General features: G+C 53.0%; 1 protein-coding gene and 1 long non-coding RNA gene across 4 annotated transcripts; one reads left to right on the forward strand and one right to left on the reverse strand.

Moving 5' to 3' along the window:
• Positions 1-89: 89 nt before the first annotated feature.
• On the forward strand, positions 90-4,425 carry LOC146598461 (uncharacterized). Its single transcript, XR_014895279.1, has 2 exons — positions 90-247; positions 635-4,425. It is a non-coding gene; the product is annotated as an uncharacterized LOC146598461 (long non-coding RNA).
• A 4,678-nt stretch (positions 4,426-9,103) lies between these two features.
• CD34 (CD34 molecule) lies at positions 9,104-20,249 on the reverse strand. 3 transcript variants are annotated; one of them, XM_085300415.1, is made up of 8 exons: positions 19,499-20,246; positions 16,185-16,421; positions 15,741-15,961; positions 15,550-15,627; positions 13,212-13,359; positions 12,852-12,892; positions 11,779-11,943; positions 9,104-10,467 (listed from the first exon to the last, which is right to left on the reverse strand). In XM_085300415.1, the coding sequence occupies exons 1-8, from the start codon at positions 19,548-19,550 to the stop codon at positions 10,276-10,278; spliced, it is 1,134 nt and encodes a 377-aa protein (XP_085156541.1). In that variant the 5' UTR covers positions 19,551-20,246; the 3' UTR covers positions 9,104-10,275. The 3 variants fall into 3 exon arrangements, with proteins under 3 accessions (XP_085156541.1, XP_085156543.1, XP_085156542.1); XM_085300417.1 differs by lacking the exon at positions 9,104-10,467 and adding an exon at positions 11,208-11,523 and having other exon boundaries at positions 19,499-20,249; XM_085300416.1 differs by lacking the exon at positions 9,104-10,467 and adding an exon at positions 11,208-11,526 and having other exon boundaries at positions 19,499-20,249.
• Positions 20,250-27,079: the final 6,830 nt, after the last annotated feature.

Here is a 27,079-nt window from a genome sequence, read left to right on the forward strand (position 1 = left end):
CTGCGCCGCCGCGGGGCCCAGGTCAACCCGGCGCGGACTACAGCTCCCAGGAGGCAGCGAGCCCCGCGGCGGCGGGGACAGCGCGGGCGCTCCGCCGCGTGGTTTCCCTGCCCTTTCTCGGAGGACTTAGCGTGTCCCGGTCGGGGAAGTTCCCAAGAGGCTTGTTAAAATCTTGCACTGGAGAGACCAGTCTTTTTTGGGATCTTCTTCAATAAAAAAGCAGAAGGAAGAGAAAGGCATTCGGAAGGTCGGTTTTAAAATGCCGTTAATTCTTTTCGGTTCTGTGTGTTGCTACGGATCTGTGTAGCCCCCTTCCAGTAGCTGCACAGTCATTAGTGGGTATTATTCTTGCTACCTCTTAGGAGGCAGAGGGATAATCATCCCCTTTTAACAACTGGGAAACACAGCATAGATTAAGTGATTTGCTGACAGGCACATAAGAAAATTGTGCTAGTCAAGCGTTTGCTCAATTATGCCATCCTTGTAACTGCATGATTCCCTGTGTGATTCCAAACACAGAGCACATTCCCTGCACAGAGGTTCATCTCTAACTACAGGGCGTWCATCTCACATTAACAGGCACCCACGCATCTGTGGCAGTGCAAATTATACTGGTCTTTATCCTGTCCATTAGGGCAGGAGCTCTACAAACACAAAACAAAATGACAGCTCATGTCCTTGGAGGTGGCAAGGGACCACAGCTGCAGGTGGGCAGGAGCACAAGACATGCAGATACGAGCACAAGATCTTATGACTGAAAAAAATCATGCTGATGTGCATGGGGTTGCTGCTGCGTGGACATGTACTCCTGCACACGCGGCCGTAGCCAAACGCTGCTCCTGCAAAGGAGTGCAGCTCCCTGCCTGGCATTTCACGGGACGCCTGTTGGTACACAGGTGGGAGCGCGCAGCTCAGTGGAAATTCCCCAAAGGAGTCAGCGCCCGGCTTTGAGAGATGAATGAATCTTCCTGGAAGCGGCCTGGAGCCGGACGCCGCAATCTCAGCGCAGTGCTGCCGCCGGAGCAAGCCGCCCGCGTTTCCGTCGGAGCTGTTGCAGAGGATAATCTGGAGGAAAGAGGTTAACAGCCAGCACCRAGGGAAGTGGGCTGAGATGGCAGCTGCCCCCCTCTGCTCTGCGCCCTCAGCCTGCTGTCTGCGTCATCCGCGGCGTGTTTTTCAGGCTGCCCTGTCCTCATTTGAATCGGCCCTGCCTGCCCAGCCTCGTAATCCGCCACTAAGTGGGACTGCCGATGAATGCTGTGATAAATTTAGAAAGAAATCTTTGTGTGGGTCACAAAAAAAAGCAGCACGGATTGTAGAATTTGAGAAGAAACAGAACAGTGCAACTCAGTTTGAGTCCTTTGCCGTTTATGTTTTATGCATTTGGCCTGTGAAACAAGATTTAATGCTCAGTTTCTTACAGGAAAAGGCAAGAAGGATCCGCAGGGATTTTAGGTGGGCTTACTCCTCTGATGTTTATAACCCATGGATTTCTTAATATAAAACCAGCCAGTTTTAACAAATATTAGCAGAAAAGGTTGTAAGGAAAGAGAGATCTTTGTCTCTTACTTGCTTAATTAACCAGCTCTCTGCAGCAGGAACTGGGCCCGAGCAGAACGTTCCAGGCGATGTGACATTTCAGCCGGAGCCTCTTAAAGAGCAAGTTTACCTTTACCTAACGTGAGTTTATATACAGAAGTRCGGATGGAAGTTTTGCTTAATTCCTCTTTCACGATCTTCGGACTCCTGCCTGCCACAATAGCGTTGTTCCCTAGGAATTTGCTTCTGTTATTCTTTTAAATTGTTTTTAAACAAAAAATAGTGGTGCAAAGCCTCTCATGAAATCATGAATCCAAACCAGTTTCCATACTGAAAGTCTGAATATTGTTCAAAACCATTTGCCCATAAATTATATCATACTAGTGTAAAAAAGGAAATGAACTTTCTGAATGATTTTCCTTTAATAAGCTATTAAGAATGTGTATTGCTAATTAAACTATTAATTAGACATCATTTCTCAACACGTTAGCATGTTGCCAAAGCAGCAATAAGCCTTTGGGGCAAGCAGAAGATAAGARAAGAAGGAAGATGCAAACAAGAAGATTAAAAAAAAATTCACAAGTATAACAACCAGCTATAGCAAATAAATAAGCAAGGGTAATGTATTGTCATTTACAGGGCTAAAAATAGCCTGAAGGTAAATTCACTAGGTAAAAGCCCTTAGGGCAGCTTATACATCTTATGCAAGACAAAAGACACATACTATGAACCTTTTCAAACCTTTTTTTTCTGCAGTTAGAGTGAGAAGCCAGAACTAGTCTCCTTTTTTTCCCCAACAATACAGTTTTCTTTTAGAAAAAGGAACAGAAAACTGTTATTTTTTCTTTCCGAGAAAAAAACATGTAAGATTTTCAATAGGAAAATCTTAAACAYATATAATTTCCTCATCTTATTCCACACCTTTCTCCCATGAAAACAACCCTCTCCCCAGAAGCAGAGTGCCAGACTTACTTACTTACCCAGTCTTGCCTCATCTGTTTTCTCCTGCTAAAAGGACTGTCAGAAACCTTCAAAACCCTGCAGCAATCTGCACACTTTTGCTGTACCTGAGGAGGCAAACGAACTGGCTTCCTTTTGCCTTTGTGGGACATCTTCAAGAAATTTCCCTGGAGGGAGAAGTTACTAAAATAGAGCTGGATGCAGACCCCAGGGAGTCCCGAGCTGAGCTTACGGGAACGACGCGGGCTTGCAGCAGTGAAACACGGGAGCAGAAAGCAGCAGGACTTCGCTGCCTGTTTTGATGAGGGAACGCGTCCAGGTGGCCCGGCAGCAGTCATTGCCATCTGCAGCTGGGCACCACTCCGGTGATCCTCCTCACCGCAGCCGTGACCGGCGACGTGGCCCCGTGCGCGGGCTCGGAGCCRCATCCAGCACCCAGAGCTGCGGTAGCGGCTGCGAGCAAGGGCTTCTCTTCCTAGACCACCACCATGTGTGTCACCAAGCAATACCAGCAGATAAAGACCTCTGAAGGAAGGAAGAGGGGCTTCACRGGCATCTCTGTACCAATCCTGGAGCGACATTTTCATCTACAACCTCTGTACATCATGGAGAATCCAAGGAAACGTCAAAATAAAGGTCTGGGACAAGATCAGAGTCTCTGCTCCACCACCCCAGGCAACACCAGTTCCTTCATCTGAGCTCTGTCTACCGTTCCTAACATTTTGTCTGTGGCGGAGATAAATACATGGAGACAAATTGCTAGCTGCAACCTAACGTGGACAAGGCTTCTTTGGGTACTGCAGATGACCTTGTCTTTCCCCTCAGTCAGGAGATCTGGGCATTCCCACTAGGCAGAGAGTGCCTTGAAAACCTTTCCCAAATGACAGACTTGGAAAGTCTTTTCCAGAGACCACATGGATGACAGAAAGCAGTGAATTTCCTTTTTCTCCCCGCTCCTCTCCCCTCAGGATGCTGAGCAGGTTCTAGTTTGTTGAAATGCTCGGCATTGAAGGTTCTCCAGCTGAGAATACTTTAAGTCTTTCAGAACTTTCATGGAAATAGTCTCTATATTTTTAATCGTATTTGGCATTTGTTCCCTCCTTCACTCTAAAAAAATAATGACCTTACTCTCTATCTTCCTCGAAAGCTGTCCCCCTCCTCTGGATAGGTAGACATCTGCTCTGCGGATAAAGAATGCACAGCGCATTATTTAACACTTCCACGTTCTCACTCCTTTTATTGACTGTTCATCCCCCCGGCTGCCTTGCTGGGTAATTACACGCTAGGAATTCCTCTCCTGGAGCGGCGGGTGAGAAGCAGCAGGAAGCAAGAGGTGTAAACTTGTGGGGGTATGCTCAGCAAAATGACTCTCCTGGTAATATCTATTGACCTTGCCATTTAATAAAAAGACAAGGGTGCCTCCAGCTTCACTTTGAGGGCATGGGTTCGGCTGGCTTTCCAGGGGAACTGTGTCAGGGCAGAAGTGATTAGCTTTTGTTGTCCTTATTAACCATGGGCCAYGGAAGTGCCTAGGACTCCCAGCCATGCACCGTAACCAGGTGCCGTGAAAGCACAGAGCAGGTAGTCCCTGCCCAAAGAGCTTGAAATCTGAAATGRGAAGAGCAGGTGAACGTAAGAACACGAGAACGGCTCTATTTATCAGCCCAAAGGTCCCTTCACCACTGCTTGTTTTGTTTGAGAGCTTTCAGTCCTGATTTACACTAATGAGCGCTCATACATGTCTCCCATCCCTAGATTTGCAAGAAGAGCGTATTAAAATGTTTTTAGAGCCCAGTTCTTCAGCATTTGTCTTTGACAGTTTATCTCAGGAGAAAGATAATCTCATTTACCACTGTTACTGCAAATCAAAACACCAGCAAATTAAATGGATTTGAAGGCTAAGATTAAAGACAGAATTAAACCACCTGTGAAGTGCCTGTAATGCAAATAGTTGTAAATATACTTTTTTTTTTCCTGAGGATGGAAAAGCTCTGAACAAATGTTCTTCCCTTTACTTGGAAGGCAAAGACGGAAATATCAAATCACTGCAGGCGGATTATGAACACAGACATAATATTGTGCCTGTTTCTTTCTCAGTGGTAAGAAAAGGAGAAAAAAGAAAATGTGTTTGAACAACAACTAGTTTGAACTTAATCAACTAGGGGAAACATCTTTATGGCCAGTTGATGATGAATGAGCTGTTGGTTGACTCAAAATTTTAGTACAGCACCCTGTGAATTCAGCTGGACTGGCAAAAGGGAGTTTGGTGAGGAGACCCTAGATCCARTTTGAGTCTCTCCAGCCCAGGCACAGGATGGCCCCTTGCTCCATCCTCACTGCTGTGGTAGTTTGATATTTCTTCTGCCGGCAGTCACCTGAAGTTTATCAAAATACGTTATCAAAAACCTGCCATTTATACATTCTTTTTGCTTGGATTAAAAAGCTCTCATGGTCTTACAGCAGATGGTACAGCAAATATTGTAGAACTCCCACACAAATTTTGGAGAATAAAGCATTTAACAAGCAGATGGAAAGTGGATAGATGAAAACTTCATTTTAGATGTTCACTATTCCTAGAATATGAGCATTACTTTTTTCAAAAGTTTATTATGGACAATGCCTTGGCTAAATTGTTTGCACCCTGAGATGCAGCAGTGTATACAGTACTGCTTGGTATTGCTTCTGACAGGGAGCCACTGCCGTTACGTAAATACAAATTTGACTCTAGAGCAAAGTAGCATATGTTTTAACAACACACAACCAGCAGATAGCAGCATTGTTGTGTGTGTGTGTGTGTGTGTGTGTATATATATATATATATATATATATCCCAGACTATTTCTACTATTTGTGGTTTCAAAGTCGTGCAAAAATCTTGGTGAATTTAAATTTAAGGACATGATTCCAGTCCATTTCTGTGCACAGCAGGGGAGATGGGGATGCCATGCAGTAAATGTTCCCAGTCGGCTGGGCTGTGATGTGTGCTGAAGATTTAGACTCATACCTATTATAATTAAGAGAAATAGTATTTCTGTATCCTCTGAACTAAATTGCATCGAACGAAAGACTGTATATCCGTAGGGGGTAAACATTTTAAAATGAGTTTTGTGGGAAAAAGAAATGAAATTTTTCATGACCGGTTTAGTGGCTTCATCACGAAAGCAGGAGCTGACTTTGATTTCTGGTAGCTGTCACAATTCAGCAATGCGTGCTAGGCCTCTAGCCCTTATATTTAGCACAACACCGAAATAGAAACTTCATGGGTGTCTTAGAAGCTCTGGAGGGTGGATAGCACCTGGAGATCTGATCTTTTTCTGGGGGGCAAAAGGCAAAATGCTGGTGTCTGCAAAGGGCAATGGGTGGGAATTAGATAGCTTGCTGCTTGTACAAGGTTTATCCCGCTGCTGCTGAGAGCTCTCCGGCATCAGGGCAGGTCTTTCCAGCGCTAAACTGATGAAAAACAAATTAACAACAACAGGAACAGAGAAAGGAAGTACTTTTCTCTGAACTGGGACTCGCTGTTGTGCTGCGAAGGGCTCAGCCCCGGAGGGCAGGAGTTTCCTCTGCTCGGCTGGGAGGGTTCTGCTGTTACGCGAGGCAGGAAGATCCACTGAGGGAAATGGTTAATAAGGCTTAATTAAAATGTGTTTGCTCTGATAACTTTGATTGGTTTCAGCAATACGCGGCACAAGCCAGGCTGCGTGACTGCTGAGCCGTTTGTGGACGTGGGAGAACATCTGCCTTTACCTCGTTCTGTGAGGTTTAGTATTTACAAATCGCTTCAAAGCACCAGGGTGGACATATTATATATGGATAGAAAGCCGTGCACCCGGATTTAAAGCCTCCCACAGGTAGCAGCATTTGTTCCTGGTGCCTACATAAATTACTTCATTCGACACTGAAACGCGGCCGACTTCAGGCTGTAACATGAGTTATTTATATTTAACACCTTGTGTTTGTATTTGTCACCTCTCTTCCCCAAATTACACACSTCCCCCTAGAAGCAGGGCTGCCTTCCAGGCCCGGTGGTAGGTGGCTTCCAAATGAAACGAGCTTCAGCGTCTCCTCGGTCTGTTGTCTCCCCTGGAGCAACTTCCGCGGGGCTCGCAGGCGTCCGAGCGCCGGCGGGTGCCGCGTGTCGGGCCGAGCCGTCCGGCTTTGCTCAGCCGCCGGCGGGCCGAGGGAGGCGACCACAGGCCCCGCTTCGGCTCGGCTTTCGGCTTTGCCCCCTCTCCTTCACCGCCTCTCCCCTCTGCCCGGGTTGCTGTTTCTCACACGACCGCAGCCAGCCCCTGCGAGGCCGAGAGCACCGCGCGGTTTGGTCAGGAATAACAACCTTTTCGGTCCGGCCAGAGCCGAGCCTGTCCGTGTTTACCCACAGGCAGAAGACTTCCCGGAGCGGTGAGCGCAGCCTTTTCCGGTCGGGCTCTCCCTCGTCAGCACCGTCCCTGCTTGGCCACCACCGCTCTCAGCGCTTCCGTTGATGTGGATGTGTTAGAAAAAGCTTTTGTTTGGCCAGAGCAGTTGACTGTAACTTCATTGTCTCAGCTTGGCTGTTGGACGTGCTCTGAGATGTGGAAAATGCTCCTGATGTGGGACTGGAGCTCTTATTTTTTACACAGCAAGCAGCGCTGATTAAATAAACTGTTGCCCCTCCAAAAAAACCCAGCCTGACTATTTTATAGTACGTTGAATATAAAGCCTTAAAGAGAATTTGCCCTGCATTCTGCAGAWGCCACAGCTCACAGGAGAGAAAGAGATTTAGTTTTCCTGCATATATTCCACTTACAACCTGTCTTTAGGATTCACTGCGGGAGGTTAGATTACCATGGACTACGATAAAACTAGCAGCAGTGGTTTCTAGCCACATTCAGCATCCTCCCAAGAAATAACGGGGGATTCACCGCACAYGGCAACCAGAGTACGGCCAGCACGGATGAGCCAGGCCTGGGAGATAAGCACTAGGAAGGGCTGGGGGCAGAATGAGGCCGGATCAGTAAAGCTCTCCAGGCCCCCAGGCTTCCCGTTCCGGTGGAGCTTCAGCCTCGCCGGGAAAACAGGAGCTGAACGACTGCTCTGCATCCGCGAGCAGGACCTAGGAGACCTGCCCAAAGTTATCCGGAAGGGTGATGGCACAGCTGGAAGCACAACCCCCGTCTGCCCCCGGTCCAGTACCAATAGCTTTTGAGCACATCTCATTGACAGCAATTAAAAGCATCCTAGATAACACTGTTAAAGACAGGGGAGCTGCTGGAAGAAGTGATGCAAATGATCCTCGTTGAATCCACATGTTCTGCTAGGGAGAATCGAGAGCGGACTGACCTTTGCGGGACCCCATGAAGTGCTGCCGGCAACTTTTACTGCTGTGGGTTTAGAAGAGCGGAGACAGACCAAGGGCAACTGGGCACCTGGACACAGACCAAAGGCTGCACCAAGACTTTGCTCTGAAATGCTCCGCTTCTCTCTGAGCCGAGGCTGTAATCCCCCTCGGCGACTCTGCTAGTGCCTCAGACGCTGCTGTGGCCACCCGTGCCAGGGCAGGGTAGCCCCTTCTTGGGGGGACGGGAGTTTGAACATCGCCTGTCCCAAAGCCCCCGAACCAATATTAGCAATACCCAGCAGCTGCAGGTTGCAGAGGGGTCATTAGGCAAAACTTCCTATTCCACTTTACTTGCAAATAATTAGCAAACCGGCCCCACACGTGTAAATGCTAGATGATGGAAACGTTTCTACTCAAAGGCTTTGAACTATAWAATCATCTATAACATGAATAACATATAATACATATAACACATTTGTAAATCTAGTAGCAGTTGAAGCCACTGCTGCGAGTAAAAGCCACAGGTCTGCACCAACCGTGTAGCCTCTTTTGCCTGAACAGTTGCTGGAAGGAGAAGGAAGAAGYGCAGCCACACCAAGCACCACGCCACGAGCAGCTCCCGCTTCCCAATCATCTGCTGCGAGGAGCACCGTGGGGCAAGGCCCTTTCTGGCCAGCTCCTCCAGGCAGCTGAGATGCTGTGAGAGGTCTCAGCTGTGGCCAGGGCTGGAGCAGAGCCTCAGCGGTGTTGTCCCAGCCCCTGAGGAAAAGGTGTTAGATAAGAAAGTCATTCTGCATCTCTGAGCTTCTATTCCCTCTCCTACATTGCATCCTCTGTGCCTAGCWAAAACCCAAATTCGTTGAGGCCGGATGCGGCTGGCCGTTGGACGGTGCAGGGACGAGGGAGCCTTGGTCTTTGCAGGGGCGTTTTGCGTGTCTGGAGCTGCGTGCAGCCAGGGAGCATCTTCACCGCGCTGCACACCTACGCACCGGCTATCGGACCAGACCCCCAGCTGGGATGGGAGCCTCGGGGCTTTATCCTGCAATGAGCTGGGCATCTTAAACATCATCAGATAAACAAATGAGGTTTAATAGCTTAATGCATTGCACTTGTTCTGCCAGTGTGTTTGTTGAAACACAGGGAAAACGTGCAAAGAACAAGCCACAGCTTTTAGTCATAGGATTTCTACTGAAAAACAACTGCTGCGTGAGGCGTTGTCCTCTCACGGCTCTGGCAGGCAGCTCAGCCAGCGTCACAGTTCCCAGCGCAATAAACAGGCTATCGTTCCAAGAGCACAGCGGAGAAGTTGGTTTTTAATGCTGTTTTTTTTTCAATGGAGATTATTTACAGTTAGGTTCAGAGAAGCAATTCACTCAAACAAAACCTAAAATTATGTTAAACCACATTTAAATGACACTTGCACCCGTGCAGACAGACCCAAATAATGCAGGTGGGACACTGCTTTCATTCCTTTAAGCACTGTACCAATAAAATAAAATAAAATAAAATAAACCCTTYCCCTCAGTTACCAGTCTCAGCACGGAGAAGAGGTTGCAGTAAATTCACGAGTGAGAGGGTAGATCAGCTCTCTCTAGCCTGGTAGTCCGGTTTCTCTCATTGCACCGGGAGCCCTTTGGCATCTTTCGTTCCCACCGCCCTGTGCTAGGTGATAGTTGGTGCCTGTGTCACAGGGGAAGGTGACACGACTGCAAGCCGTAGGCACGTGCAGAGCTCTTTGAAGCGGTATCAAATGCTCTGTGTCTCGCGTGCAGGCGCGAGGGATTGATTACTTGCTCTGTCTTGTCAAACACTGTCTCAAGTCCCTGAGATGAAGAGATCAGGGAAGATTTTACTGTAAAACAACCACCTGCATACTGGTAGGATTAAAAAAAAAAAATGAGTTCAAGGTCTATTCACATTTCAACCTTCARTTCCGTGTGGGGAGTTTTACATACAGCTTCAGGAAATTCTGCAGGAGCAGGAAATACTAAAAAAGACATAAAGCACAAGTAGGGGCGTTAAATGCTTGACATTCTTAAGAAAGGAAAAAATTCTGCACTTAGGTGTAAAGAYGAGATTAAAATCAACCCTTATATCCAAAATTCCCTGAAACCTGAGAGGGTTTTGCCATTGAGACTTTGATTTAACCATTTCGCTCAGCCTCGCTCCCACCAAACACGTTGGCTGTTTGGATCGAGGCTTCAGCAGCTTCGGTCTGTCTCTGCTCAACAGCTAAGTGGCACTTGCATGTCTYGTTATGCTCTTTTAATAACAAAAGCGGAGAACGGCAGCGAAGAAAGGTCTCTCGTGCGGTCAGCGGGCGAGCTGAGCGGAGGCAGCGGCGCAGGTCTTCGGTCGCGCTGGAGCTGGACGTGCTCGGGGCTGGCTGGGAGGTTCCTCCCCGCTCGCCGCGCTGCCCCGGCCAGGCTCCGTGCCGGAGCGCTTCCTTGCGCCGTTCACATCTCCGTGTCGGCGACGCCGTGCTGCCTGGCCGAGGGCCCGTGCTTGCAGGACGCCCGGCCGGTCCCGTTCTCCTGAGCCCCTCCGTTGAGGTTTGACTTCTCCTGCGGCTCGGGTCGCTCGCGGGAGGCCGCCGTGACCGTTGCGTTSTCCTGGCTGCCGTTCTCCATGTAGTAGGGGTCTTCAGCCTAAACAGGTACATGAACACCAGAGGCAGAGTTAGGGGAGGGCAGGGGCCGGCAGCCGCTCCTGCCGAGGACGGCGGGGCCCGAAACGGACTCTTCTCCGGGACCCGAGCAGGGGGGCCGCCGGGTTTCGGTCCCTTCGGACGGCCGGGCTTTTGAAGCRTCCCCGCCTCGAGGGTTCGCAAGCCGACCCCCGTCTCGGAGCACGGCTCCGCTTTCCGCTTTGTTTCCTCGCCCCCGCTCCCTTCCCGCTGCCAAAGCGCGGGACGGCATTGCAGCGCCTTCGCATTGCAACTCCTTCGCAGTGCAACTCCTCTGCATTGCAGCGCCTTYGCATTGCGACTCCTTTGCATTGCGACTCCTTYGCATTGCRRCKCCTTCRCATTGCAGCGCCTTCGCATTGCAGCTCCTTCGCAGGACCCCGTCGCTCGGCTGCGGCAGGCCGGAGAGCAAGGCGAGGAGCGGCGAGGAGCTGGGGCGAGCCGGGGCCGGCCCCACGCGCGCGCGCGGAGCCCCTCTTCTCGCCGCACGGCTCCGCTCCGCGCGCGCGTGCCGAGCTCCTGCAGCGCCGGCCTGCTGCCCGGCCCCTTCGCGTCACCTGGGAACTGGGTTAAAGCTGCCCCGGGCTTGCGCGGGYGCTTCAGGCCACGAGTACCGCGGGCTTTTCCCCGGAGCCCTCTGCAGCGGAGAGCGCCCGGAGGCGAGGGGCTCGGCRGCCCTTCGCCGTGCACCTGCGGCCGCGTTTGCACGCGTGGGCAATAGCTAACAGCGTCCTGGAGCGCGAGGGCGTCCGTGGGGGCCGGCGTGGCCCCCTCGGGGCTCAGCCTGTCTGCAAGGAGCGGGAGCAGAAATAGGAAAATTCCCTTTTTTCTTTCTTTCTTGATACGTTTTATTATCGTTATTGGGGGGAGAAATAGCCTTTTATTACAGCAGCTGTACAAGACAGACGTATAGCCCCGTTCTTAAGTTCTGTAAATGGAAAGTTAAAGTGTGTCACTTTTAGTGACAAATTCATAAGGTTTCGGTGTCTCTGGAGGGGTCTTGCCGGATGAGTTCTTACTGCTGAGCAGAAATAAGTGTTAGAGCTAATCGAGAGAAGAGGGCGGTTTTCCCAAGCGAGCGACGGCGAAAAGGTTAATTTTAGCAGGGAGCGGCGATTTCCTCTCGCCCCTCGCGCCCCGGGGGCCCCGCTCGTGCCGTGCAGCTTCCCTGGCCGAGGCGGGCGCGCGTCCCGCGCGGCGCGGCGCGGGTTGGCGGTACCGAGCGCAGCGGCCCCGCGCCCTAGCCGCCGCTTTGCCACCGGTAAGCACTAACCAGCCTCTCCCCCGCGGGGCTCCAGCTCCGCCGTCTCATCAGGAAGTATCCGGCCAAGCCCAGGAGCGCCAGCAAGAGTCCGGCCGTGACCAAGGCAATCAGCGTCTTCCGGGAATAGTCCTGGTGGCTCCTCACGCTCCCCCGCTTCAGGGATTTTATTCCGAACTGGGGAAAACACCGAACAGAGCCAAGAGCCTCACAAAGAGGAGACCCGCCCGCGTGCTGGACACGCACGTCTGCGACCGCCGGCAGCCGCGCGGGGCGCGGGGAGGAGGACCTCCTTAGTACCCGCGGGCTGCTTCGAAGACGCAGCGTGCCAATTACATACTAAGCGTTATTGCTGGGGCTCTAGCGCTTTTTAAAGAAAATGCTACAGATTTTTTACAGCAACCATTTCGAGCATTGCTGCCTTCAGTACTTTCAACAGTGGTGCTACGGTGCTGCTGTTTGCGAAATACTGAAGTAAAGAGTATGTCCCAGATTTGCAGAAATGATTGGGATTTTGCGTGTCCAACCCGAGGAGCAGCTGGGAGGTCTTGTGTTCAAGGGCAAGTCCTCAGTGATGAGTGCTTCTCTGGCAAGTCGCTGGTTGGACACCCAAAAGTGATTCTGCTGAACCCTTGAAACCTCTTTTTAGTAGTACCATCCGCAGCAAGGTGACACATCTTTGCTCGCTGGCTTGCAACTCCGAGCTCCCTTGGGCTTCCCTGCCCTCAGGCTGCGAAAGCTCCCCGGTCACATCCTGAGCGGGTACCCTGCGGGCTGCGCATACACAGCRCGCATCCTTCAGCCTCACCTGATGTTAGGTCGGAGCAAGGAGCTCAGCGGTCACAGCCCAGTAGCTCACTGCTGCCTCTTGCCATGCCCAAGAGCCGTTTGCTCTGGGATGTGGCACCTTTCATCAGAGAGAGGGGCTGAAACCATCTCACACCCCAACAGCCAACAACTGCCTCAGAGGGACACGGGCTCGGATACCAGCAACCTGGTCTGGGCTGAACCAACGATCCAAAACTCTCCATTCTCCAGCCATTCAGGCCCTCCAGTCTCCCCAGCAATGRGCTCAAAGAACTTACCTTCTCCCAGTGAGATTCCTGGAGCATATCTGTAGCAGGCTCTGCAATTTTCAAAACAGGAAAGGCACGTTACAGGGAGGGCACCGCTGCAGGTAGTGCCAGTACCGCAGAGCCTGGCCGCTGCTCAATGCAAGGAAGCCGCGAGCCCCTTCTCTGCTCCGGGGGCAGCGCAAGACCCCGTGGCTCTAAGAAGACCCAAGAAGAAAGAGCTGTAGTTCCCAAGAGAAGTTACTTCTTCCAGGATGTAACTCTTTTGTGTCCTCCAGCCCTTCCCCATGAACAGTCCCTATATGCCCATTGCCCACACCGAGGTCACACTCAGCCATCTCAGTGATGGCTGGAGGGATTATTCCAACCAACCTCTTTCACCGACCAGGATGAGGAGCATGCAGTTACGGTCCACCTCGGATTTAGCGAGTTTGATCTGGCAGGGGGAAGGAACATGGTGCACGCTCTCTTCACATATTGCAGTCCATAAGTCGGATCCCTTCTGYTCTAAAAAATGTTTCTGCAAGATTTTCAAACAGACAGCCATTAAACCAACCAAACCGACCAATTCTCCATCTCAGTTATACTGAAGATGCGGCTTCCACTTGTGATGTTGTGCACGCACATGCTGTGCTGTGCAAACCGAGCACTGGACTGGGGTGGGAGTCAGACCTCCGGACCCCAGCTCATCACTGCTCTCTGCACTGAGCACGTCGCCTAGCAAACGGAGATGCTGATACTTGTGTCTTAACTTTATGAGAATAAATGAAATGGAGATATTATTAGCAATTCTTGCAAATGTCATTTAAACAAAGCTAAATTTAGCATCTGAATTGCCTGGGCCAGTCCCTTCGATTTTTGGGAAGAAAAAGCAGCCCTGCGAGTCCCTATTGTTTCAGCATCCCAGGCAGCGTCTGGGAAAGGAGGGAAATAATAACAAAGGAGCAGTTTGCTTTCCTGTTTAGGAAATGACTTTAGTGGTTTTGCTAGGTTGTGATCAAAGGCTGGGGGAAAAAATACAAATTTCTCACATTTTAGAGCTGAGCTGACTCTTGGGTGGAAGAGGAAGAGACGAGAGGAGCCGCAGCCTTTCCCTTCTGAAAGCCCGTTTAGGTAGCAGGCGGGACAGGCCTTCTCCCAGCATCTGTTTTCCGATGTCAGGGGACAGAGCCCGGATTTGCTAAAACCGGCCGCAGGCTCCGCGGTGCCCCCCGGGGCGGGGACGAGGGTCCGCCGGGCTGCGCCCGCGCCCGCGGGTGCCGCCGCGTCCTGCCTGGCCCCGGCCGGGCTCCCGGGGCGAGCGCCCGCGAGGAAGGGCTGTGCCGCCCGGAGCGGGTCCCGCCTGGCTTCCCACGTCCGGCAGAGCCCGGCCTTTCCGGACCGGCCCCCTCCGAGCTGGAGTTATCTCGGTATCATCAGATACTCTTAGCTTACAAAAATGCAGAAACTCATCCATGTGAGAATAACAAATAAATCATTTTCAGCTGTTTCTGCGGAGCTTGGCTTGGGCTTAGAAAGGCCAAGATGGAACAAAAGACCCAAGTGTGTGTTTTCCTTTCTCCGCTGTGGAAAGAACTCAGCCGAGTGTCAGAGTTTCCCTTTGCAATTAGCAGAGCTGGGTGCCAGCTCGTGGCTCGTTGGCTTTGGGAAAAGTCCTTCCTATATCTGCTGCCTGCTCAGACGCTCTTATCTGTTTCCCAGGTTCAGCAACTAACATCACTTCTAAAGCTGGACAGTTTTTTCCCCTCTGATGATTAGTTGAGGTGGAGGCGAGAGGAGAGGCCCGCAGTGGGAAAAGAGCTCCCAGAAAAACAGGGTAAAAGTGCTGCAGTTCGACTCGTTTCACAAGGGGGAAGGTGAACAGTGTGCGCAATCAGACCTGGCTCTATAATATATTCCATATATTAAATATGCACTATTTATATATGCATGCATGTAACACATGCAGAATATAAATATGTATAAAATCCGTGCCTGGGAGAAGGTCTCTTCCCACTAGATGGCATCTGTGATCAGACTCTTGTACTCCCAGAGGAGTCTGGACATGAATTCTTGCTCAACTGCAGCCACCATAAACACAAACAAGTCTAAATGCCATTTAATAGGCAATTTACAGAGAGAACTCAAGTGAGGATTCGGTCATCCCGAGTGGTCTCAGCGTGGCTGAGCAGCAGAGGTGGAGTTAACGGCGGTCGTTCGGTGCCCAGGGCATTGCCAGGTCTGCTGTCCCGCAGGACCCAATGCCGCGCGAGCTGGACCTCCTGCGCGGAAGGTTATTTCTCCCCCCCARCCCCAAGAGCGTCGCAGCTGATCCTGCTCTTGCTTTGACAAACATTAAATTTTTGGTGCAAAGGACCAAGGGCAGTTACAGAGCGCCTGGGATTCCCTGGGGTCCCTGTGGCTCAGGACACGGGTCTGCCACCCTTTCCCCTTAGCGCAGCTCCTTGATGCGGCCTCTTTGCTTCCCTCCGGCAGCTGGCAGGGCAGGGCAAGGCGAACCCGTGCCCGGCCGGGGAGAGGAGGAAGAGCAGCAACGGAGGTTTCCCGTCGAGCACGGTGGAGGGCGCATCAGAAGCTAAACCGACCCCAGCCGCGGGAGCGGGGGCTCCCCGCAGCCGGGGCGCCCTGTTCCTCGCGGCCCAGCCCCGAGGTCCTGCACCGGCGGTCAAGCTGCCACCGGCGGGTGCCCGCGCCCCGTCCCCCGACTCACGCAGCTGCTGGCCTCCTTGAGGTGCAAGCAGATGGCTCCGGTGTCCCTCACGTCCTTCACCTCGTGGCACGTGATGGACTGCAAGGCAAGCGGCAGCGCGGGCGTTAGACCCGCGTGGGCTCGGCGGGGAGCGGGGAGGTCCAAAGCGCCTGGCAGCATCGGCTTTGCAAGCAAAGCGGGGCCTCGCTCACCTTCGAGCCGTTGCTGGCTCTGCCGCCGGGTGCCGGGGCGGCCGTTTGCCGTGGCACGCCGGGAGGGCTCGTCCTCGCCGCCGTGGGGCCGGGGGTCCGCGCCGTGGGGCCGCCCGTCGCCGCCCGGGCTTCGCTGCTCGTGGGGGTCCGGCCGGGCGGGGGGCTCGTGCGGGCCGCGCCGGGCGCCGCGGAGGTGGTGAGCGCCGCGGCGGGGGGTCCGGCTGCAGGGGGAGGGAGGGCGAAGGTGCGCGCTGAAAAAGGCAGCTACGACCGCGGTGCCGCCTCGCTTCGCGCGGGAGGGACCCGGCGGGACGCCTGCTCCGCCGCCCGCTCGCCCCGGGCTGATTCCCGCGCCCGGCTGCAAGAGCCGCCCCGGAGCCCCTCGGCCCCCGGCTGCCAACGCAACCGCTGCGGGAACCGCCGGGGAGCAGGGACGAGGGTTACCGGTGGCTTCCCGCGCCGGCTTTGCCGCGCTCGGCGGCTCGGTGGCCGTCCCGCTGCTGCTGGTGCTGTTGCTGCTGCTGCTGGTGGGGTTGCTGCTGCTGCTGGTGGGGTTGCTACTGCTGGTGCTTGTGCTGGTGGTGGTGGTGGTGGTGGTGGTGGTGGTGGTGCTGACGGTCCCCGCCGGCGAGGCCGAGGCCGTTGAGGCGGGAGCATCCGTCGGGCTGCCGGCAGCTCGGCCTGGGGCAGAGGGGCAGCGTTACGGGGCGCCCGTCGCCGGCCCCCCCGCCAGCCCTTTCCTGCTCCTGCAACGCAGCCGCGCGGCGCCGCCGAGCCCGGCCGCTGCCCGAGCCCGCGCGCCCCGGGGGGACGCCTGGGCCCCGGGCCGGCTCGCTTCGGCGCCTCGGGAAAAACAAGCCGCGTTTCCAGTTGCAGGCACAACCTCAAAGTAAATAGCAACATTCTCACTGGCGGGAGATCAGGGCCTGACTCACGAGCGAAAACATCTTTGGAGGTAAAACAGAGTTTGGGGGTCAAGCGGGGTCGCAGCGTAAAGGTTTTGCACTGGTGTGGCGCGGAGGTGGCACCCCCAGCTTTTCCTTCTGAACCGGGCTGCGTGAGCCGGTCATAATGCTCTTCTTCCTTTTCCTTAATCTTTCATATTCTTAAGATCTATTTCTGCTCTTTACAGACAGCTTCGGCACCTACTTTAGGGCTGTTGTTGTTTTAGATTCTTATCTAGAGACTAAAGAAAAAAAAAAATAAAAAACCACATTGCTTCATTTGTATTTCTGCCCAGCGGAGCCTGAGCTCCAGGAAGAGTTACTGCATCCTTTCAGGCAAGCCTTCAAGACCCAGYAAGAGCGACCGATGCCGAGCAGCCRCCCAGGGCACCAGCGGCGGGGCGGCCGCGAGCTGCATGCACACACCCACCGTTCCACGTGCATTTAAACACTGTCCCAAAAGGCATTTTCCTAAATTGGGAACAGACGTTTGGAGCCGGGATTTTGGTTCTGGCACAGTTTTCCTTTAAGAGAAAGGTTTCTTCTCRCTGAGGCAGCGCTCCAAGGTGTTAAATCGCCATGCTTTTCCGATGAATTTTAGCAGATCGAAAGCAGGGGGCACGACTGCACGAGTAGCCAGCTGTGCTGCCTTGCACGCAGCCCTGGGTTTGCACGGACACCGGCAGGAAACTTCATCTCGGCAGAACAACGTAGCGCCTCAAACTCGACCTCCCCGAGGGCTGCGGCGCCCGGCCACCTTTGAGCCATTCCAGATGTTTGCAAAAACAACAGAGGTATTTTTAATCACCGCCCTTTCAGCACTGACTGTAGTAAATTACCGGATTACTGCTTGGTGCAATTTGTAACAAGTCTTGTCACATAATACTTCCTTTCCTTCCCGTTGTTGCAGGGTGTGCAGGCGCTTTTATACAAAACACAGCTAAGTTTTGTGAAGCCTTTGGTCTCATGAGATAAATGATGATCCAGATGGGAGCTGGATAATCCATATGGTGCTCGGCTGAAGTGGGCTATTTATCGCTCTATACATTCTTACTAGCTATGTTAAACCTTGCCAATTTGTTAGCATGAAGGGGTTGGGAGTTTAAAAGTCATGTATTAACCGCAGGGAGCGCCTAACCTAGCAGTGCTAGCACGGTAGGAGCAAAAGCACGCAAGTACGCAGAAGTAACCAGAGCTGCTTAGCCAAATTGCACTTCACGAGAGCGGCGGTATTTAGTTTTTAAAAAGTAAATTATTTGGGCATATATGAAAGGCTTTAAAAGCTAAATTAGTAATGCAGTTCAGGAATCATCCCAGCTCAAAATATCCCTGCTCTGCTGCCCCCCATCACCCCCACCCTGCTGCCTGCAGCCCCCATCACCCCCMCSCTGCTGCCAGCAGCCCCCCATCACCCCCTGCTGCCAGCAGCCCCCCAGCTCCTGTGCTGGGGCCAGTGCTATGGCTGAGGCACGTGGTTACGCCATGCAGCCCCCCAGGAGATGTTAAATGCAAAAGGCTGGAAATTTTACAGCCCCTTTTGATTCACCTATTTTCAGAGCTTTCCTAACATGATCTTGCAAAAATAAAGTAACGTGCTTTAAAATGACAAGAAAGGAAAGAAAATWAAWAAATAAATAAATAAAWAAAAGCTTTGCACAGCAATCAGGTAAAAAAAAAAGGGGGGGTGCGGGTTCGGACGCCTCCTGCTTGGTGCAAGTGCGCGCACTCTCCTCCCCGCGCGCGTTGCTGCGGGCGCTGAGCGGCCCATCGCCCCGGCCCGGCGCCCAGCCCGCCCGGCACCGACCGCGCACACGCTCCCGAATCTCACGGCAGTCAGCAGTCCCCCCAGAGATGAGGCAGACCCCAGGACTCAGTATTTCTGCGTACTTCCCCCCGGACGGAAGCAGGCAGGACTGCCCGTCGCTTCGGGATCTGCTGCCGCGGCCTCGGCCAGGGGCTCGCGCAGCCTCGTCCCTGCRAGAACGGGCCAAATTTTACGTTAGAGGCTTCTGGTTTTTCCCTCCCCGAGCGGGGCAGGCGCGTGCGGGAGCCGCCACCAACCCGGGCAGCACAACGCGGCAGGTTTCCCCAGCGCGGCCAGGCGCTCGCAGCCGCGCGAGCCCGGGCTCGAAGCCCGCAGCCTCCTGGCCCTCATCCCAGCACAGGGTGTAGCACGGAGAGCGTTGCTTCACTTTTTCAGTCTCTTTTTATTACTTCATGGTTGTTGGGCTTGGGACAGAAATGATAGTATTTCCATAAAATGTAACCCTTTCAGAAATACTACCTCGAGAAAATCTCTGCATTGCTATTTCTTTTTTAAGTATTATGGATATTCAGAGAACTAGACTAGGCGATTGTAATATTTGCGGAGGTTCATCTGATTTTCAGGAAATGTTTGATTCCTACCACAAGACCAAAGTTAGGCTAATTTACACCAGGGCAGGTTGAGAAGTGGCRTGAACTGTAGCTGCACTCTACAGTTTTGCAGGCTGCATTTGCATCCTCTCTTGTCATCTTAAATACGTCTTCTTCTAGGAAGCTCTCGYATCTCGATTACCGTCCTCCCCGAATCAGCAGTATTTTCTGTTTGCACAGCAGCCTTCTGGGTGCGTTGGCCACGATGCCGAATGCGGTGTCATTACCACGTTCTTTACGTGAAATTGCAGTCAGCTCCACGCCACCGAACAGGCACTGAACCGCAGCCCCCCCGCTCGCCGCTCCAGCCGTTGTAAGGAAGTTGCCCCATGCACTATTTTCATGCTGTCCTATCTCCTAGTGGTTGCAACATCGCTATTTTTTGTAGGCAATACTCACCCCACAAGGTCACCACACAGAACGCAATCCAGAGAAGCTGCCTCCACTTCATTATTATTTTTAAGCTCCCCGTTCCTGCTTGTAGCCCCTGAGTGACCCTGGAGGCTGCTCTGGCAGCTCCCGGCGTTGCAGCTCTGCAGCAGCTCTGCTGAGCTCATGCGGCTCGGTGGCAGCCCAAGCCTCTGCGAGCCCCCGGAGCGGGGTGGGCTCCTCCGCGGGGGTGTGCTCACGGCGCCGGGCGGCGAGGTGGAGTTTGTCCGCCTCGCTTCCACGGCTTTGCCCAGTTCCTAGCGATCTCGCCATCACTTAGGTAATTTTCTCCTCCCCGCTTTCCTGCCAGCACTTCAAAACAAACAAAAGCCCAACCATCATCCCCCAGCAGAAGATCCCGGAGCCTTCGCCAGGCTTAACTCTTTCGTGAAAGCTGCTTCCTTCCTCACTCAACCGAAGGCAGAGACAAAAACGTGCTCCGGTTCAAAGCAGAGACCGGTGTCATTCCAGCCGCTCAACTTCCCGCCGGGTAAAAACAATCCGACCGAGCGGCAGTGGAGAAATCGCGGCTGCGCCGGCGCCGCGGGCGAGGAGCGAGCCGCAAACCGGCTTCGGGCCYGGCAAATCTGCTCGGCAAGTTCAGCAAGGACCTCGGGGTGTGAAATCCCGCCGGGAAGCAACCCCGCTGGCTGCAGCGCTCCTCCRGTCGGACAGGGCTACGGCGCAGGGGCGGTGGAGGGACGGGGAAAACCGGTGGGCAAAAACTTCTGCCTAAGACCTAGGGCAGAAGAGGGACTAATAAATAACTTCCTGGAGCTCGTTTCCATTAATAGCACATTACAGAAATGTTAATAATGGCACAGAAATACTGACTTCAGTTTTATTATCAGGCTGACCTTTACCAAGGGGACGTAGTCGGCGTTGGCTCTCCAGAACAGCCAATGTGATATGGCTTTAAGGACTACGGGTATGTCCAAAATTATTGATTTTTCTTTTAATTAAAAAAGCTTTGATGCTTCCGTTTCTTGTTTTTAATGGCTAGAGACACCAAAGACAACAGAAACGTCTGAAAACATTTCAGCCTTTTACAAAACGCCTGGTYGTTTGGGGGGCTAAGCCCCAGGTCAGTGAGAATTCACTCATTTCTTTTTAGATAGGGGACAGCTCACGAGAGCCCGTCGCGTTTGTCCCACGGCTGCAGCCAGCCGAAAGGGCCAAGGAGGAAGGGGAGAGCGGGCGGCTCGGCAGGGTTACGTGGGAAGAAACCCTCACGCAACGTTTCCATTGTGTACGTGTGCTTGCAGGACCGAAGTCCGGTTGCTCTTGCTTTTCCTTTTGGACAGGAAAATGGCTCTTGGAGGGAAACATCTGTACCGGGGGAGCGTGCTCCAAAGTCTYGATAAAAGATTTCTACAGTGCCGGTTTAACTTTTTGTTTCTACTGAACGACAGGGCTGAGTAGCTCTGCTAAAGACCAAACCCCCCTAGGAAACCAGGACCTACAACCCCGTGTGAAAGGCGGACACGGCTCTCGTTACGGGAATGCGTGGCTCCGGACGGACACGGGTTTGCGTCACTTTAGAAAACCTCTTCAGAAGACGAAATAAGTAAAGCAGAGCAAAGTAAAAGTCTTATTTAAATAAGAGATGCAAACTTTTTTATTAAAGTGAGAATTTAGCTTCAGTAACACATGCAATTAAAAATAAACCCCTGAAACTTCAGAGAAAGCATCAGGGGCCCTGAGGAGAGAAGCCCAGCTGGTGAGGACCAGCGTCCCACCACGCTGGGAAGCACCGTGGAAACCTGCAGGGCCACCGCTCGGGGACAAGTGTCCGGGTCACCTCTTGCACGAGTAAAGGCAAACGCAGAAATGCTTAGCAATTGCAATTAAGTGTTAAAAAAGAAAAGCGAGCAGCAGGAAAGACTAAAGCAAGGCAGCACTGCTGCATGCTGCAGAAGATTTAAGCAGAACTAAATGCAATGAGAAGAGCATCGCCGCCCGCGGGCCCCCGTGCCCCGTGCGAGGTCTGCCCCCAGCCCATCCTGCTTCCTGCCTCTCCCGGCTCCTCCACGAGCAGCCATCCGGCCCCGGCTGCCAGCTTTACTGCACCTTTCAAAAAAAAACCTACTAAAAATAGAGAGCTGGGCTAAAAATAGGGTGGGACCGGCCCTGCCAGACCGCGGCAGCGGAGCCTGGCGTGCTCCCGCTCGCGAGATCCGGCTGCCTTTGACGGCGGGTTTCGGCGTTGGGTATGTCTGACCCTGCCCTAAAACTCGGGCTCTGGCACGGGCCAGGCCGTTAAGCGTGGTGCAAAGGGTGATTTAATTGCGGATGAGGCAATAGACGTGCGGCTGGGAAGTTCTACGCCAGGAAACCGGCTTTCTGCAGGCGTTCGAGCAGGCAGATGGCATACAATGGGCTCGGTGCAGTCATTTCCCCGCCTCGTAAAAGCTGCTATTTCGGACAGATGAACTAATGCGGTTCCCACCATAGAATCACAGAATGGGCAAGGTTGGAAGGGACCTCTGGAGCTCAGCTAGACCAACCTCCCTGCCCGAGCAGGGTCACCTACAGCTTGTTAGACAGGGTTGCATCCAGGCGGGCCTTGAGTCTCTCCAAAGAAGGAGAAGTGGGTGTCGGGGCCTCGCTTGGCAGGGCTGAGCGTACCCCCAACACCAGGGTTTTCATATGTGGAGCACATATTTTATCTTCAAAAAGCTTTTGGAAACCTTAAAGAAAGATTCACAGTTGTTGCTGCTAACAAGGTCAGTGTATTTAAAATATTTCGCTTGGTACAATTATGCCACTAATAGGGCATCTTCAGAGGATAAAGTGAAACACATGCGCTGCTACGTTCAAAAAACCCATATGGTGACTATATCGTTTAGCAGCTTTATGCATTAAACATTTGTTTCCAGGGACCCCAGTGCGTGGCTGGGCTGTGGTGGCTTTTCGAGGACAATTCCTGTCGGTTCTGCAAACATGTGCATCCACAAGCAAAACGGGTCCTCAGACCCGTCCTTTTTTCCTGGAGATATGTGCATTTCTGTAAATACACAGTGAAAGCCAAGTAGCTACGGCAAGGGGACAGACAGAAAACCCTCAGGAGACACCACGAACCGGCTGCGCTGTATTACCGGCCCTCGGTGCTTTCGGAAGGTGCCAGAGTCTCGTTAACCTCCTGGCGCCGTCGGCCGCTGCCGCACGGTCCAAAGAGCTTAACTATAACAAACAGYAGCACAGCAAAACACCAGTAAAAAATCATTAGAGCACAAGCCTCGTAATTTAGTACAAAGATTAGCTTCTCCATCCAGCCCTGTAGATTGCTGATTGCAATTTATTTCTCCCATTTATGGACGGCGTAYGAATGTGTGAGCTGGATTCATTACTTGGCTGTAACATCCATCACCGATGCTGCGTCAGGCTGGGCTTGTTGTTGCACCAAGCAAGTATCACCAGAGACGCACGCAGTCCTTTCAGCTTTAACTCCCAGGAAATGTTATCTGCAATTCTGTTTATTGTAACCAGTTTGCAATTGACTGCTCAATCTCTCTCTCTCTCTCTTTTTTTTTTGGACAATATATTTGCAAATATAGCCCCGTAATGATTTGCTCTTACTCTTTGGCGGGCCCTGGGAGCGGAGGAGGAGCGGCAAGGCGCCGGGCTGCCCGCGCGTGCCGGGGCCGYGGCGCACGGCGCAGCACTGCCCCTTCGTGGCCTCGTTCCCGCCTGGGCCAGCGCCGTGGGAGCTGCTATCAAGAGGAGCAATCGGAGATGAGACCATTGGAGAGGCAACATTAACCAAGACGGGGGGGGGAGGGTCTACATTGCTTTTATTTCCCGGGAGAACGCCCCTCCAGCTGCAATTCCTGTGAAGTAAGAATTCCTGTGAAGTAAGCACAGCCTAAAAACTATGGCAATGTTTCTCAGAGAAAAATACTTTGTAGAGCCGCAATTTCTACCCAGAGCAGAGGTACTCTGGTGCTGTTGGAAGGATTTCAGCCCGCCGTGCCCAGCACTGCACGTTTGTCCCCTCCGTGGCCAAGCTGCCACCTTCTCCACCACCATCTCCACCAGCAGCCCAGCACCGAGGTCCCCAGGCGCGGGGGGAGGTTGCACCGGCTGCTGATGGGCGCTGCAGCTCCCTCGATTAGGGTTTTCCTCTGGATAGCTGCTGCTTCGCTCCACCAAACGCCTTTTTCACTGATGATGCTGCAGGGGGAATTGCTTCCGCGGAAGGTCCCGGCACACAGCCGAACAGCCGCCGTCAGCTGTTTGCAGACTCCCCAGGGTGRGAATATTATCCTTTCTGCAAGGATCTCAAGCACTTGCAGGGAACAGACGGCACCTTAATTTTATATGGACAGAAACTGGGGCTGAAAAATTGATTCACTCCAAAAGATCCTGCTGGGAACCAGGCGGCGTACAGTGCCCTGGGTTCGCAGGTCRGTGTCGCCGACCTGGCGTCCGTAGGCCCTTTGCCCTGCAAAAGTGCAGAAATACTTCTTCCACCCAGCTTGCTGGCCTGCATCTTGTGCGCAGAGCTCGGCGGAGGTTTTTCTGGAGGAGCCAGGCTGCCCCCAAACCCCATTGCTTTATGCAGCCAACCGACAGGTTGGTTTCAAGCTCAATGCATGCAAAATCTTGTTCGTGTGATTAAAAACTCAGCAGAAGAGGGCTCAGCTCCATCCGAGTATAGTCGGGAGAAGGGCTGGGGATGCTGCTGAGGGAAGTGGGGTGAGACACCGTGGTGGTAACCACAGGTACAAGGCAAGAAGTTTGGGACAAGGAGTGCAGGAAAGCTGCTATTTTCTCTGCCTCCGAGAGCTTTTGCTCTGACCCAGGTGGACGGGGCTTCTCCGACTGCTGTACCACCGAGGAAAGGATTTTTGGTCTTCCCCGGTGGCWCYGKCAGGGCGACATYCCCTTTCCAGTGCTGGTCCCACCTYGCCCCGCTGCTGGCTCGCTTGGTAGGTGGAAAATATTTAATGTTTATTAATTTAATAATTGCCTCACGCCTGATTCCGGCTGGGGGGGCCTGGGTTGCACGAGCGGCCTCTCGCTGCGCACGGAGCCAGGCTTTGCTACGTGACGAGCTGCTTTGGCTAATTATGGAAAGTGGAAGGACAAATTTGTCAGGCCTTTTGCTGGTCTTGCACACACTATAAAGCGCTTGAGGAATAATGGTCCCGTTTAGGGAAAAAAGTGGAAAAACCACCACTGGGTGGCAGAAACACCGGTGGAARAGCCGGAGCAAGGCGCAAGCGAGGCTGTTTCCTTGCAGTGCTTGTGCTTTTACTTTCMCCTCTTCCTGCTCCCATTTCCTTTATTTTCTTCTGACTCCGCTGGCTCCTTGATTTGGTCCCGGTCTCCCTGCCGTTCCCGGGGCTCCCTGTCATCTCGCCGAGGTTTTTTCCTGCTGTTTCCTTTCCGCAGAGCAGCGGCTTTGTGGCAGTGGGGAGATTGACGGATGCTGCCGCCCTCGGCTCGGGCTTGGCCGGGGCAGAGCCACCGGCTTAAAGCAGAAGCCAGCAGCGGCTGGAAGGCGCGTGGCACGTTAACATGCGTTTCTTGCTGCCGAATGCACTGGCAAGCGATGCCCACCGCTGCCACGGCTCGGCGCGGGCAGGGGCTCGGCGGCGCGCGCAGCCCTCGGCGCCGCTCCCTGCAGCGCCAGCACCYCCCTGCCGCCAGCTCGAGCGTGAAACGTGCCGCTCGCCCGAGCGGGAGCCCTGCACGGGGCCGCGGCAGCGCCCAAAAGCGTGCACCCCAGCCCGCTCCCGGAGCCGCTCMCGGCTGCAAAGCACCCGCAGTCCCCATCAGGGAGAGGCCGGGATATATTTACAACCCCCCAAACGTCCGCCGACAGGGAAACCCGCTGCTGGGAGTAGTACGGGCAAAACGGCAGGCGTAAAGCTCTGGTAGCCAGGTGTAAAAAGCAGAGCCCAATTCCTCAGCGCCCGGACAAGCTGACAGAGACGCTCGTAATCACCAAGTATTGCCCTGGCTTTCAATTTCACCTGGCGGTCTGAGCCCGGCTGGCGTCCCCTTTTGCCAGGCACTTTGCCCCGGGGCAGCACCGAATGTTTGCTCATGTTCCCTCAACGCTGTTCGTATTTTTGCTCGGTATAAATTTAGACCTGCACAAGTGAAAACCAAGCTCCACTTTTGTTTCCCAGCTCCAAAAAAATCCAGCAAAAGCTCSTGCAGTGCTGCACCGTCCTGCCCCTGCTCTAGCACCATGCCAGCTGCTCCATGGGGCTTCAGAACTGCTGCCTGAAAGCACCAGAGAGCAGGATGTGGCCCAATTGCCTTGGAATGTTTGTGCCAAGCTTTGCTCTCAGTCTGAGGAAAATAAGACAACTGGACCTGCCGGAGGAGCGGGCTGTCTCCCCAACGTGCTGCGTCGGCGCTAGCTTCGAGTAGGAACAGCTCCGCGCCACCCCGTGAGCACCGCGCCGAAACGAGCGGGCTCAGCGCCGAACGGCTCTGCAGACACCACGTCGTGGGGCAGCACCGAACGCCTGGGACCCGCAGCGTGTCGTGCCTTTGCCTTCTGCATTAGATTTATCCTCTAAGATCCTTTAGTAAAAGCGGTAAGACCTCTTGTTCCAGATCCCCATGTTTCTTTTTTAATGATTCCTTAAGGGTCTCCATTTTTCTGTCACTTCCCATCATCCAGAGTAATTTCGGGCTGTTAGAGAAAGTTCATTGCTGTAATTGCAACCATATTGGTCATTAAAGTTGACAGACAGCTGTTGAAGGAGTCACTTGCTGGTTCCTACTACTCAGCAGATGTCTCTCAGCGTTTGCTAAAATGTTAGCTTGAATTTATGAAAAAGAAGCAAATGCATTTTACCTTGAGGACCAATAATTTCCAGGAAGGGAAAACAACTCATCCTGGCCTTCATCTGCAAATAGTGTTTGCATCTCCTGCCCTGGGGACCAAGGTCCCTACGTGCACCCTGGACCCCGGGAGCACCGTGGGACAGCAGCAGGCTCTGTGGGAAGGGAGCTCTGCCCTGACATCTCTTTGGCCAACACCACCAACTAGCAAGTCTCACCGGACATTTCCGTGCTGAAGGACATTTAGGAAGATGATGAAACCTTGCTCTGAAGGATCTCCAGAAGCAGAGCGGGCAGCAAGGACAGCAGTAAACTCCCCTGGCTTGGGCACTGCTAGCTCAACGCCAGCAGCATCGCCCCGACCCGCAGCCCATACGTCCTCCCTGCTCCTACACCCTTCTCAGCCAACAGTTCGCTTTAATTTATTACTGCAAAAACTATTTCTGCTGCAAAGGCTGAAGTTGTCATTGGAGGGCTGGAGGCCGGGCAAGCCCGGGCCCCAGTCCTGCCCCTGGAGCTGGGGTGACTCAGACAGTGAAGATTTCTCACCAATATACCCAGCTTACTTAACAAATGTCACACACCACATGTTAGAAAATAAGGATGCACTCAAGAGATGTTTTTTTTAACCAGTAAACTTTTTATTTATATATAACAGTACAAAGTGAGTCCTTGGCTTGCAAAATAGGAGTGTTTCATATTTACAATAGGTACACAATAATATATTAGAATAATAACAAAACC

This window comes from Rhea americana, unplaced genomic scaffold (assembly GCF_003343005.1).
Source record: "Rhea americana isolate MKP2758 unplaced genomic scaffold, rheAme1 scaffold_163, whole genome shotgun sequence".
NCBI lineage: Eukaryota > Metazoa > Chordata > Aves > Rheiformes > Rheidae > Rhea > Rhea americana.